The following is a 13,859-nucleotide window of genomic DNA, read 5'->3' on the forward strand; positions in this document are numbered from 1 at the left end:
CTTGCTTTTACGCATTGCCTGTAAAGCACTTTGGTCGGATGAAGCTGTTTTTAAATGTGCTATACAAATAAACTACATTTGATTTGAGAAATTGTTGAAAAAAAGCACGGACCGCAATAAAACACTCCACCTCCCATGCTGCCTAGCGCGCTGCAGGAAATACGTCATTACGTCGTTGGAGCCTTCAGCTGTCAGACTTTGGCCACCCTAAAAGTGCAGGTTTTGTTAGCAAACTAACTCGAAGTGTACAACCCGCGCCGACTTTCTTTAAAGTTGTGCATTTATCTGCGGGTCGATCTTTGAACGCGTTAGCCGCCGAGTGAAGCGCAAAGATTGCACGAAGAAGAACCGTTTCGTTTTTATCGCTGCTAGTTTTTTTTTTTTTTGCACAAGCCAGCGATCCTGAGCGGGTGTACGGCTTGATGCAGGGAGGGAGGGAGTAGAAAAAGGCAAAAGTCTTTGTGCTTCCCTTCCCCCCCATCAAAGCAAAGGGGAAATGTCTCTGTCTAAAGGAGGTAAGTGTTTTTTTTATTCACTATGATTTTTACAACACCGTGCATACACTTTGAATACTGAGTTGCAGTTTGCGGGGAAGTTATTTAGCTAACCATGTTTGAGAAACGTGGAAAGCTGCATGTATGAGAAGAGGAAAGAGAAGCTAGCCAGCATGTCTTTCCTGCTTTCTATAATTATGCGAAGTCTCTAGACAACCCGGTGTCTAAAGGTGTTTAGCAGATAAATATTTAGTGTGTGCTAAATTAAAGTTTGTGCTAATTTTTTCAGCTAGTCGCACCGCTTCTTTTAAGTTCCCGTGTTGTGGTTAACATTAGCTTACACCACTCTCACGACAATACAGGACTTTTGCCAAGCTGTAATTATGAACCAAGTTGTCCCCTTCGCTGGAAATCACCGCCCTGGGATCAGTTTCTCGCTTTCGGGGAAAGTAACCCACACTGGGACCACAGGTGTTTGTATTTCTCGGCCTCCTGACTCATCACTGATCAATTGTGTCGGGACCCTTTTTGTAGCGCCTCGTCCTTTTTAAAGTTCATTTCATTACCCCCTCATTCTGCTTCTAATTAGGACATTGTGTTATTTTTTTTAAAACAGGCGGCAATGCAAAGAAGCCAGGGCGCTATCACATAGTCGGCTTCCGCCTGCCAGTGAGTCTGTGCTGTGTGATAATTACTGCACTGTGTTGAGTAAAATACACACCTTGGAAAAATCAAGGTCCTTCCTCTGCGTCACACACTCACATACGCGCACACACACACACACACACACACACACACACAGGATGGTGATGATGTCAATTTACATTTCAAGTTCACCGCTTGTGCTGTGTTACACAACCATACTAGCGTTACCATGGTCGGGAGTACACACTGTTTTGAGAGGGCTATGTAGATTGGCTGGGGTGCTGCTCACAGGCAATCACAGCCTTTGGCCTACCATGGCATGTTTTGACTTGCAGCACCAATACCTAGAGCAGCCTCTCTCTTTGTTGACAGTTCACTGGCTGCAAGCACAGGCTCTATAGCTGCTACACAGGTTCTGTGCTGTAATTATTGTGTGCACAGATGCAGGCCTGAGGTGTCCATGTAGGTTCCCCCCCCCCCCCCCCCCCCCCCCCTTTTTTTTTTTCTGGCCACTTTACAGAGTTGTACCTTGGGTGGTCAAGGGTGGAGTGGGCCTTAGTATAGTGCATTGCAGTGCTGCTGTGCATGGTATTGCTGAGGCATGTTTTAGAGACTGTGTTCTCCCTACTAGCATAGCTGATAGGGTGGTGCAGAAGATTATCTGTGCATGAGTCATCCTTTTCTGTATGGACCCACTCCGAGGCTGGAGCTTCCTGATGGTGACTCGCCACGCAGCTATTGACACTTTGATCCCTCGTGCACAATCCAGAAATTCTTGTTCACATGACGTATATGCAGTTATTCCACCCTGAATACTTTCCATGGAACATCTCTGGTTTTATAAGAATCGCTGCCTTTCCTGTGGAAGTGCACCGCTTCACTGTCCGTAGCAGCTGATACAGACTCTAATGAATCTAAATTCAGCATCAGCAAACTACTCGCTTGCAAACTACAACTGCAACATGCAACTTGTGTTGCATTTAGATATATGATTCGTTTTAATTGCATGCAACTATATAAATGAAAAAATGTCCACTTAAATTAAAAGTTAGCACTGGCATTGTATGCCTCCCTGTGTCCCTTTAAATGCTAACCACTTAAATTATTGGTGTCTGTACATGTATTTCTTTGTGTTGCCTATACTTTGATGACATAGGACTATTGTGTCCAATCAGCCCTGACTCGATGCAATGTAGCCCTTTTAGTAATAGGGTGCCATGTGAATCTGGCCTTAGTTGGCCCTACAGGGTAAGCAAGCAGTAAGCAGCAGGCAGTGTGAAGTGACATCATATTTCCCAATGGGTTCGTGACAGTTGTTGTTTTTTAAGCGGATGTGTGCAGTCTGACTGGCTGACTGTGAGTCACGTCCCACCCCACAGTTTGGACTACAGGGTTACTGCACAGCACACTGCTTACACCTTAAAGATATCTAATTATGCTTTACATACTCTCTAACAGCTTTAAAGCAGATGTGGCGTGCCAGATGTTTTTTTTTTTTTCGCTGCACCATCATGTCTGCTGCTGCCCTAATTGTGTTAACGCGAACAAAAGGTTGTCTCATTGGTCAGGCCATCGGAAGGCTTTGAGTGCTCTTGCTTTATCCCATGCAGAGGAAACACAAAGTCTATTTTTGACTGAGCATGTGTGAGTAAATCACACTTCAATCTCTCCCTACCACATGAGACTGCCGTAGTCTGTCCAGACACTGTGGCACTATTTTAGGGCTGCAGCACAGAATGGACCTGTCTGACATTTCAGATGTATGCAATAGAATCTAAAATCTTAGTAAAACTTTGACTTCCTTTCCAGCTCGATCTAGCAAGAAGGGGTTTACCCAATCGACTTCCTCCACACAGGAGTGGTGTAACTCACTAAACAGCAAATACAAGCCTCAATACTAAGTGCCAATCATACCAATGAGATGACCCATTGCAAACCTTTGCTCGAAAGAGCTGTTGCATTGGTTCCAGAATGAAAGTGACTTCCCTGCACATTAGACCAGTTTCTCTGAACTGGGGTAGAAAAATTCCACAGCCTGGCGTCAGCATGCATGCTGCAGGACAAGAACAGGAAATAACCAGCCAGGTCTAAACTGTTTCTCATCAACATATCCCAGTGGGCCAAACTGTGGCCAAGTCCTAGCACACACGGATATAGGTCAAGAAAAGTGCACTGTTTTTCCTGACCGACCTTGCAACAAGAGTGAACATGCTGAACATGAGTGTCCGTGTCGAGAGTTGTTTTTCCTGTGTTGCGGCTCGTAGGCCCGGTAGCTGTGTCATTCTGGCAGGGATTTGCAGCCCCTTGTGGGAAGTCCCAGAGCCTGCTGGTAAACTGTGTTTATGAATGGGGCTGCTGTCATTGATTTAACACAGAGAGTGTCCAGGGCTGCACAGTTTACAACACCTCACTCCAGATAATTAGAAAATGTTCAAGGCTCCAGAACATGACTTTAGAAAGAGAGTAACATAAACAAGTTGCCTTGGTAGCAGTGATTATTAACGTGAAAAAAAAAAAAATCATGACAGGAAGGAAAGCTTGGTTCATTCTACCACCACCCCCCTTCATTTTTGAGTCATCATACCAATGTCGGTTAGTCATTTAGTCCACCTTCCTTCTATTGCTGGGCCTCAGCTTTGAGCTTTGAGTACACCTAATCTCCACTTAGATAACAGATCATTTGCTACAGTTTGTGTCAGAGGCAGCTGCAAATTGATTCTAACCTTGAAAACACTCCTCACTTCTAGAACAAAAATAAAATCCCCTGTCACTAGGCAGATGTGGATGCATGATAAGAAGCAGAGTACTTCAAATTTGCATGAATGGTCTCATATAAAACCTGCAAACATCTGCTGTAGAGGTAGCACAAAATATTGATATGACATGTAGGCAATATCGGCGTCATATCCCATGTGATAGGATTGTTTAATCGCTGTGGCCAAATATGAATATTTTAATAAAATAGAAAAACAATGCCAAGATTTCCCTGCCCCTCTGACTCACCATGGCATGAACGACAGTTAATGGCCAAAGAAGAAGTGGACAGCTGTATTTAACATTAATCTTTTACCTTTTTGGGCCATTTCATAGTCTTCAGTCAATCAGTTATTGTGATGTCACACTCCCTTTTATGCTTGTCTAGCAAAGGGACGCTATTGGCCAGATGGTTGGTTTGCGCGCCCCATGATCAGAGGCTGTTGTCCTCAAGGCGTGCGGCCCGGGTTCGAGTCCCACCATGTGTGGCGCCTCTCTTGCGCGTCGTTCCCCACTCTCTCTCTCCCCCTGATTTCAGATTCTATCCACTCTATCCAAACATCATGTACTGCCAAATTGCTTCATCCTGATATTATTGATGTCCTGGGCCATATCGTGAGCTACCCAGCGATTCCAACCCCAATCTTCTCTAGACTTGTATGGAGAATGAGCGCCAACATAAAAACTGCTCATCATACTAGCTTGTTTTGATGCTTAACAAAGAGCTGTGATAATCATGTTTCATTTTTTCTGTCTCTCAGGGAAGAAAAAGAACCCTGGGCTGAAGCTGGCCAAAGAAGTGTTTGCACAGCCCGCACCAGCAGCAGCAGCGTAAGACTCTTTATTTTTTCCTCAATAGAAAAAGTGTCAGATCGTATGCTCAGAGAGGGTCCTAAAGTTGGGAGATAGAATACTTTAATGGGTCAATTTGTAATCTCTGTATTTATAGCTCCCCTTAAATAAACTGAGCGTTTTACAGATAGATATTAACCAATGGGTAACTAAAGCACAGAATGACATCCGTTTTTGGCACATAAGGAACTGTTGTCAAAGCATACCGACAAGATAGTTTTTTTTCCAACCGTGGAATGCACAGTTCACTACATTGGCACAGCTAATGTGGAGTTACTCTGTTACGAGCCATTGTGGCTTTAAAGTTCCCATGAAAGGACTTATGAAGCTATTCGATTCTGCAGAAATTCACAAGTTTCCTCAAAAAAACAGGAAGCCCTAGAGGGACTGGACACAGATATTAATTTGTTTTTACCATGGCTAATACTGTTTCACCTCATTCTATGTCCACGTCCGTCATATTTACTGGTTCAAATGGCGTCCAATCGCTTAATTGTATCCACCCCTAAACTCACCTGCGCGCTTTCATTGGCTGGGGGAAACATATCTACTCCCCACCAGGACCCAGACCAAAACAACACATAACAGTTAAATCCAGACAGGACAGGCTCTCTGCAGACACAGTCACCACCACACATGTATGGAGGCCCATTAGACTCAGCAGCATTAGTCTACATTTTATTTTTAGAATACTGACTCTTGAATACTTGAATTTATGTAACTTTAAGAGTGACCTCTTCTCTTTGATTTCTTTTTCTCTGCAGCCCCCCTCGAGATCTTGACTCTAAAGCTTGTGTTACTATTGGAGATCAGGTACATTTGTTTCTGTAATCCTTTGAAATCGACCCTCCTACCTTTTTTTTTTTTTTTCCTTTTACTCATGTTCAAGCAACATCTGCTTCCTTCTTCCAGAACTTTGTGGTGAAGGCCGATGACTTGGAGCAGATTGCAGAGCTGGGGAGGGGAGCGTACGGGGTGGTGGACAAGATGAGACATGTGCCCAGCGGGGTTATCATGGCTGTCAAGGTAGGCTTGGGGGGGGGCTGCTGCTCAGGTTACCTGATTTGGCATTCCTGTAAAGTAAATGCATCATGCTTTTTTTTTTAAAGCGTGCCATTTTGACTCTTAGATATGTTCAACGCATGAGCTCATGTAGTAAACATTTGGATCTATTTGACATGTTATATGTCAAGGGACACCAGTTGATTTTAAGCTATATCTGCCTGCTGATGACACCGAGAGCCCAATCTGTGATGTTTGTGCCCTCAGAGGATTCGTGCCACAGTCAACACTCTAGAGCAGAAGAGGCTCCTGATGGACTTGGACATTTCCATGAGGACAGTGGACTGCTTCTTCACCGTCACCTTCTATGGTGCCCTCTTTAGAGAGGTGAATAAACAAAGACATGCATGACTCGTATCCATGTTATATGGAGAGCGTGATGATCTTGTTTCATATTTTTTGGTTGACATCTTTTTTTTTTTTGTTCAGGGCGATGTCTGGATCTGCATGGAGCTGATGGACACGTCTCTGGATAAGTTCTACAAGAACGTTATTGAGAAGGGCAAAACCATCCCCGAGGACATCCTGGGAAAGATCACAGTAGCAGTATGTCCTCTCCCTTATTTGACAAATTAAGATTAAAGCCCAGTTATATGTGCATTATTGGACACTTCAACATTTCTGAAACATGCTCATGTAGTGTATGTTGACATGACTTTCTGGAGTGGTGTTATCTCTGTGAGGTAGCGTATGGATAAATTATGGTTCCCGAAAAAAAGAGTTGAATGATTAATCAGGAGGCACAGCAGTCAGCTGGTTGAGGACCAGAATCAGACGATTTTTAGCCGTGATCAGTGGCCAGCCGATCCTCTCAAATATATCAGATTCTGTGCATGCTTCATGCCATGTGCACAGCTACTTAAAGACTAGCCGGCTAGACTTGCCACAGTGTGGTTGTGAGGTGCCAATCAGCAGAGGCCACAAAGCGTCGACCTACTGGAGGGTCTCTCTCTCTGTCTCTCTCTCTCTCTCTCTGTCTGTCTCTATTTGATGGATCATTCATGATTCCTTCAGGAGTCACGAAGAATGCAGCTGTAGAGAGTGAAGCAGGTTTTACTTAACATAAGAATGACAGATATATCAAGAAAAAATAGAAATGCGTTAGAGATTGCAATTGGTGCATCTCTTAATCAAATTTAGCCTCAAACTACACATTTTAAGTTTCATATTTAAATACTCATATTTTCTATTTATGAATTTAAACTTTAAACTGTGAGCTGTAAGGATACTTCAAATGAGATAAAAAGTCACTATTCTCTTCTTTTATTTGGAAAAACCTCTGTGGACTGAGGATGTGCTTCCTTTTTACTTAAATCTGTGTTTTTAAAATCAAATAAGTGTGACTCCAGATACAAGACAACAACAAACATACCAATCAAAATGTAAATGTTACTATTATTTTGTTAATATCTTTTAATGACATGCATCTTAAATAGTCCTTATATTTTCTGATCAGCTGAAAACATTGAGCATATTTCCCTAAGTGTTCAACATTTCCCTTCACTTTCTCTCTTTACTCCACAGATTGTCAAGGCATTAGAGCATCTTCACAATAACCTGTCAGTGATTCACAGAGGTAATTAGATGATGTCATCATTTTGTACAGTTAACAGTTTCCTGTTGATGTTTGTCAGTCTGGTTTTTGATATCTTCTACCTCATCATATGTCCGTCAATGTCCTCTCTCCAGATGTGAAGCCCTCCAATGTTCTGATCAACACTGAGGGCCAAGTGAAAATGTGCGACTTCGGCATCAGCGGCCACCTGGTGGACTCGGTGGCCAAAACAATGGATGCAGGCTGCAAGCCCTACATGGCGGTAAGTGGGTAGAGCAGGGAGCAGGGTCTCCTGGTACCAGCTAGCTGAGCTTTCTGGAAGGATTCTCTGAATGGATTGTCCATGTCAGACACTCCTCCTTAGTCTACACGCTCCTTCTTAGGGTGGTTTCACACTAGGGACCTAGGCCCCGAACCAAGTGCACTAGATCCCAATGTCCAGTTTGATCTGAGTGAACACAAACGTACCGTTATCGGGTACTGTGCCCGAGTCTGCTTGAAGAGGTGGTCCTGGGGCACGATTCATGTGAACTTGAGTATGGTCCATGGGAGATGTGAATGCAACTGTGCTCAAACAAAGTGGACCACTATTTGACAAATTCTGAACAGTAACTTTTTTCGCTACAAAAAACCTTTTGTATCTGCGCAGCACGGGCCCATTTCATCCTCTGAGCTGCACGATAGATGTGGAAGTAGGAGGAGGGTTGTGTTTGGCGTCTCAGAAATACTAAAAACGTCCAAAGTTAGAAGGGTAGACTCAGCCCTCAAGTGGTTGCCATGGTTGCTTCTTCTTCTTTCTGCTTTTTGGCATATTTGTAAACCAACTATGTGCATATTGCCACCTGCTGTATCAGACTGTGTACATGCGCAAGTGTACTCGGGCACGTTACTAATGTGAACACAGACCAGCGGGGGAGGGGGGAGGAGGTCATGCCTAATGCGACAACATCCTTAGTCAGAGGAAAAGCAGAAATTGACATGCAAGGAGTATCATTTAGATCCTGCACTGAGGGTAATGAAGCCTCCATCAGAGCTTTGCACATAAACTTGCAAACATCTTGCCTGGAATGAAGTCACACATAGCCTATGTATTATTTAAAACTCCTAAAAAAATACATATTTTCTGATCGATTTCGGCTCCTTACATTGATTCACATTGTTAAATAAGGAACATTAATGCTTATATCAGATTACATTTTTTCTGTTTAGTCATTCTTTGTTACTATTTATGTTTGAAAATTGTTGTCATTGACTTAAACGTATTGTTCACATTATTTACTGATAGTTGCACTATTAGTTGCAGGGGTGCTTATCTGTGGTTTATCATTCTGTTTCAGCCCGAGCGGATCAACCCTGACCTCAACCAGAAAGGCTACAGTGTCAAGTCGGACATCTGGAGTCTTGGTATCACGATGGTGAGTGACATCATTGTTGCTGAGTGCAGCAGCTTGTGTCATTAGTGATTTGTTTTAGATGAATGCTAAATGTTATCGCTACCTTTCTGTTTGTTGCTGCATTTGAAAATTGTCTCCATTGCATCCTGAGTGGAGGATAGACGGGGGAGAAGATGGCGAAATGCTTGTTCCAGGAAATTTGGCTACAAGATGAGAAATACAGGGAATTATTGGCAGGGTAAATGACGATTACAAAGCGACTTTCTACGATATGCAGGAAACTTTTGTTCTTTGAACAATGGGCATCAAAGCTGTCGAGTCCCACAGGAAATCTGAAAACAACAACACTATCCAGTGAAATTTTTTTATTAAATTATATTTGTTTGGAGGTTGAAAAAGGTCTTAAAAAGTTTTCATTTAGATTATGAAAAGTGTGCATCAGCCCTGTTAAAAGTGACCTCCAGCCCTCCAAAAGAAATGGCCTTAAGTCATTATTTCATGGAATGAAATTAATTCATGTCCACTCTTTTTCTTTTAGCAGAGCATGAATGTCCTGTTCAGCCAATAGAGAAATACATTTTCACATCATTTCCGGTACAGTTTAGAATTTGTGATGTGCTGTAAACTGTGATGTTAAACTACAAGCTATACAAACAGGCACGTCTGTTACGTCGAGTCAATCGACTGCAATACTGAGCTGCATATGCCGAGCTCTGCGTGCTGCACGTTACAAACAGACGACACTCCTTTCTAAAAGTTAGTTCTCTAAGTTTTGTGATAAGCAGAGCGGGATGCTGTGTCTCTCAGTGTCAGATTACACACACAAAGATGGTATAAGCAAACAAGGACTCTCACTTGTGTTACAAAACAAAATCACTCACTCAAATGCTTACTAACTCTTGATTCATCATTTGGAATCAGGTTGTGTTTAGATATTTTAAATGTGGTGAAGAGTGGGGTGCCGGTGGCCGAGTGGTTAGTTTGCTTGGCCCGTGTACAGAGGCTGTTGTCCTCGGAGTGGGCGGCCCGGGTTCAAATCCGACCTGTGGCTACCTTCCCGCATGTCATTCCCCACTCTCTCTCTCTCTCTCCAAGATTCCCTACTCTGTCCACTCTCCTGTCTCTCCAATGGGGGCCCAAAAATAATCTTGGGGTTAAATAATGGTTAAGATTGTGCTTAAAACACTTCGTCAGACATAAATCATGTGATTAAAACGCGTGATTTTCATCGCCTCTTAAGTACTATTGACCTCGTGTTAGCAAAAGCCTAACATGCTGTGATGTTTTGTATTGTAAACTATGTAAAATATATTATGGTTACGTTTTTAGATTATTGAGTAACACAGGGGAAACACTGACTGAGTTAAATATGATAATTATGATCCCATTACAGGCAGCTTATATTTCATAACATGGTAGGAATGATGAAGTCACCTAGCTGTTGAAAATTCTGCCACGAGACATGCTCTTGATTCAAACTTTGCTCTATCATGTACAGTCCTTGCTTAATCAGCTCGTCTGTGTCTCACAGATTGAGCTGGCCATTTTGAAGTTCCCCTACGACTCCTGGGGGACCCCGTTCCAGCAGCTCAAGCAGGTGGTGGACGAGCCGTCCCCGCAGTTGCCAGCCGACCGATTCTCCCCAGAGTTTGTAGACTTCATCTCCCAGTGGTGAGTGTCTGCACTCGGTGATGATGTGTGTTTTTTTTTTTTTTGCCCCCAACTCGATGCTCCTCGCACACTTTAGTGCAGAGCAGCATAGAGGCCCAGCAGGGGGCGTTGTTCCCTTGATATTTACTGACAAGGATGGTTGTTATCTCTTATCTGTGCTGCTCGAATTCTTGTCAGAAGATAATTATGTCACTAGACTTTCTTAGATGTTTTGATTCATTATCAGTCTTATCAGCTTTTTTCTCACTCTTACATACATCTATTTTTTACAGCTTAAGAAAGAAACCAAATGAGAGACCAGCTTATACAGAATTAATGGTGAGTAGTTTTTTTTTATTTTTATTTTTTAAATGTTCTTCTCTTACCCCCCTAAACAATCTAAAAGATGATTCTGCTTTTCCATCCTCTCTCCTGCATACATCCCTGTTGTAATGTTCTGCGTGCTGTTGTTTATGCATTTGTCCACTAGAGGCCAGGCTTTCCCAATTAACCCCCAACATAGTGGTGTTGGTGCTTTACATGTAAACAACAACAAAAGCATCATTCAAATCATTATTTGTCCTTCTAACTCAAACTGTCTTTTTTGTCTTTCTTTCTTTTTTTCATAATGCAGCAACATCCATTTTTCACCCTGCATGACTCCAAAGACACAGACGTGGCCAGTTTTGTCAAGGTCATCCTGGATGACTGATGTGCTCCGACCTGGCTCCGCCTTCATCAGGGTAGGCGGGACTTCTCAGCAAAACAAACCAATGGCCTACCTATTTTTTTTTCCTTTTTTTTTTTTTAACTCACTGGAATGACAGACTCTCATGCACCCGCACACAACAGGGATGGGGTGGGGGGGGTGGGGGGGGATGACCCAAAGACTGACAGCAACAAGGCAGCACTGGAGCAGGGGTGTGGCGGTAATATGAACTTATACGGTAAAAAAACAAAACAACAACAACAACTGGAGAGGTTTTAATTTGCTCCTCTAAGCTTCCTATGTGCGCCATCATTCAACACGACAGATATGAACTGAACCCACTTTGTTTTTTTTTTGTCCTTTTCTTCTTCTGTTTTTGCCCCCCCTGCCCTATTTTTATCTCTTCTCTCTCTCTCTCTCTCTCTCTCTCTCTCTCTCTCTCTCTCTCTCTCTCTCTCTCTCTCTCTCTCCATAAAACGGACAGAGCCAGCCATTATTTCCTTCTGAAGCATATTGTATAAATACTTTGAATTTTTGAATTTCATCTGCAAAACCATCAGTTAATGTTTATGTTGTTGTGTATTGAAAGCTATATTTGCATAATGCGTTTGTATGTTTTTCTCATTATATGGAGTTTTTGATACTGTATCTCTAAGACAAGTGTGAATTTTACCGGACTAGGGCCTTATTTGTCACATTGCATCAGGTGAGCAGTCCGACCTGCTTCTGCTCTTCATCGATTCAGTCAGCGCTCAGGCTTCAGAACGAGCCTTTGGGAACTCCAGCAGAGACAAACGTGTAAGAAATGTCGAGAGGTCACATTCTGGACGGAAGAAGTCGCAAGTCATTCCTAGATCTCTCGGTCAGGAGAGGCAGGAATGCGAAGCGTCCAATGTCATCTGAATATTGATCCGAGCGGAGGCTCCTCATGCAGTGACCCTTTCTCACTCTTCTTCTGTCTTTTGGTATTTACAAGTCGGCGTCAGTACTAGCATCGTGGCACCCTGGAAGTATTCAGGGTCGTCTAATTGAGCTTACAGCTTCATCTTAATCTCTGTGCCATTCTTCAAATCGTTCTCATGAATTTCTGCATTAATTGTATTTTTTTCTCTTTACTTTTGGACTTTTTCTGTCCTGCAATTTGATTTGATTTCAGCAGCATTTAAATCTTTATTTTTTGTCTATTTTTCTCAGTTCTGGAGTCAGCATGGTCTTTTCATACGAGGCACTTACCTTTATGTGTTTTCCCCAGATACCTTTATTATTATGCATTACACAGACAGTATGTTAGGGAAATAATTTATGTGTTGAAGATGTAAATACTTTCTCCTTTTTTTTTCTTTTTTTTTATGTAACATGGCACTGCCTCAACCTAGCAGTGCTGCTGAGTGGTAGAGTGGTTGGTATTAGTTAGTTTTAATGCAGTGTGACACGTCATACACAAACACTTGGACTTGCAGGGCCAGCTGACTGTCATTCACCTATTTTGGACTGATGTGCTGTCAGGCGCCGCCGCTCAGGTTTCTTCGCTCCCCCTTTCGTGCGGAGACGACCTCATTTTATTTTTCCCTAGGTCATACTCTCCTTGAGTGCTGCACCGAGAGCCTCTTTTCAGTCCTTGGTGGGCAGCCATTATCTCTTCTGTGTGACCATACTATGCAGAGCCTCCTCGCCTTGGACACAAAGTGAGAGGTCTTTTGCCATGTGGCAGGTTTTTTTTTCCCGCTTCAAGTGTTCAGAGACTGTGATGATGATGGTGTTGAGGATAGTGATGATAACTGCCATGCATGCGTCTGTTCATGGCTAGCACTCATCACCTCTCTGGTTTACACTGTAGTGCGACCTTTATCAAAAGTCAGTGAGTCAGGAGTATTTATGATTGTGAATAATAAGGGAAAGCTAGCAACACCACAAAGAAGCTGCTGTACTTTCTTCTTTTTTTTTTGGTTTTGTTTTTATTTTCCCCTTCCTTTTTCCTTTTTTGTTTTAGTCGGCCTTCTTTGGATGGCCATTCCCTTGGTGTGTAAAAGTGAGTTTTTACGCTGATCACAATGAGAATGGAACACTTGCTCTACCTCTTACTCCTTCACTCTATTTTGCCACCTTTTCATTGGGTGGGACTGACAAACTTGAACTATGGAAAGACAAAAAAATAAAGGCTTTATTGTTCAGAATGTCCTGTTTGATAGCTTTCCTTTGAATGATTGCTGTGGGTTCAGCAATGAAAAACAAAAAAAGGTTCCTCCTCTCTGGACCTGGAATATCTGCAGCATATATCATCACAATCTATCTGATAGCTTCAAGACATTTCCACTATAAAACTTGAAACGATCAACCTCTTGGTGGGGCTAGAATAAAAGCAAAGCCATACCTAGAGTCATTGGGACTCTGGGGAACATGAAAGTCTGTACAAAGTTTCTTGGAAACTTTCTATCATATCCAAAATTATTGGATATCAACAATTTTGTTGGAAATGTTTTAACCTAGCAGGTTTTCTTATCTAGCGACCAAAATAATCAAATTTTAAGTATCTTATTTTTAAACTTTGTTCATTTGTTTAGGAAATCACATAAATGGAAAATCACTCTCTTCCTCACACACTTTTTGCAAAGATTGTATGTTTCAGGCAAAAGCTCCTCGACCCACTTTATTCCTACCTTCCTGTCACTTACAGTTCCACTTAAGACTCTTATTCCTGCAACCTAACGCTGTAATCGAGAAACAGGAGCCGACTGATCCAGCTG

General features: G+C 42.5%; 1 protein-coding gene across 1 annotated transcript; it reads left to right on the forward strand.

The window, feature by feature from the left end:
• The first annotated feature begins 176 nt into the window (after window positions 1-176).
• Window positions 177-13,289, forward strand: LOC132995349 (dual specificity mitogen-activated protein kinase kinase 6). Its single transcript, XM_061065287.1, has 12 exons — window positions 177-515; window positions 4,655-4,724; window positions 5,510-5,558; window positions 5,658-5,771; window positions 6,015-6,134; window positions 6,237-6,353; window positions 7,332-7,383; window positions 7,497-7,624; window positions 8,700-8,777; window positions 10,288-10,427; window positions 10,700-10,745; window positions 11,041-13,289. The coding sequence occupies exons 1-12, from the start codon at window positions 497-499 to the stop codon at window positions 11,116-11,118; spliced, it is 1,011 nt and encodes a 336-aa protein (XP_060921270.1). The 5' UTR covers window positions 177-496; the 3' UTR covers window positions 11,119-13,289.
• Window positions 13,290-13,859: the final 570 nt, after the last annotated feature.

The sequence above is a fragment of the Labrus mixtus genome, chromosome 20 (assembly GCF_963584025.1).
Source record: "Labrus mixtus chromosome 20, fLabMix1.1, whole genome shotgun sequence".
Classification (NCBI taxonomy): Eukaryota; Metazoa; Chordata; class Actinopteri; order Labriformes; family Labridae; genus Labrus; species Labrus mixtus.

Bases quoted from the DNA above. Each gene is read 5' to 3' on its own strand.
- LOC132995349 (XM_061065287.1), top strand. The intron at 5,772-6,014 runs GTAGGCTTGGGG...TTGTGCCCTCAG, and splicing joins GGGTTATCATGGCTGTCAAG to AGGATTCGTGCCACAGTCAA. The intron at 8,778-10,287 runs GTGAGTGACATC...TGTGTCTCACAG, and splicing joins GGAGTCTTGGTATCACGATG to ATTGAGCTGGCCATTTTGAA.